Genomic DNA, 227 nt, shown 5'->3' with positions numbered 1-227 from the left:
TCTGTTTCTGTATCGGTCCTCTATGACAACAGGAGAGTGGGAGAGCAGGAAGAGACGGCAAGCCAGCAAAGTGCATCATCTTCTGGAGATTTGCAGATCTGTCCCGCCAGAGCACCATGGTCTTCACAGAGCAGACTGGCCTCGAGAACTTGTATGGTCTAATCTCATATTGCATTGATACCTATAGGTAAGTGAGTTTTTTTTTTTCTCAGTAAGGCTGGTGGATG

General features: G+C 46.7%; 1 protein-coding gene across 1 annotated transcript in view; it reads left to right on the top strand.

The window, feature by feature from the left end:
- LOC119588493 (ATP-dependent DNA helicase Q1-like) overlaps positions 1-227 on the top strand; it is a gene marked incomplete at its 5' end in the record, with an annotated part of 8296 nt that overhangs the window by 4600 nt on the left and 3469 nt on the right. The window contains 1 exon segment of the mRNA XM_037937138.1: positions 33-187. Coding sequence (XP_037793066.1) covers positions 33-187 — 155 coding nt within the window.

Source organism: Penaeus monodon, chromosome 24 (genome assembly GCF_015228065.2).
Source record: "Penaeus monodon isolate SGIC_2016 chromosome 24, NSTDA_Pmon_1, whole genome shotgun sequence".
Lineage (NCBI taxonomy): Eukaryota > Metazoa > Arthropoda > Malacostraca > Decapoda > Penaeidae > Penaeus > Penaeus monodon.
The sequence above is the reverse complement of the archived record's forward strand: the minus strand, read 5'-3'. Positions and strand labels throughout refer to the sequence as shown.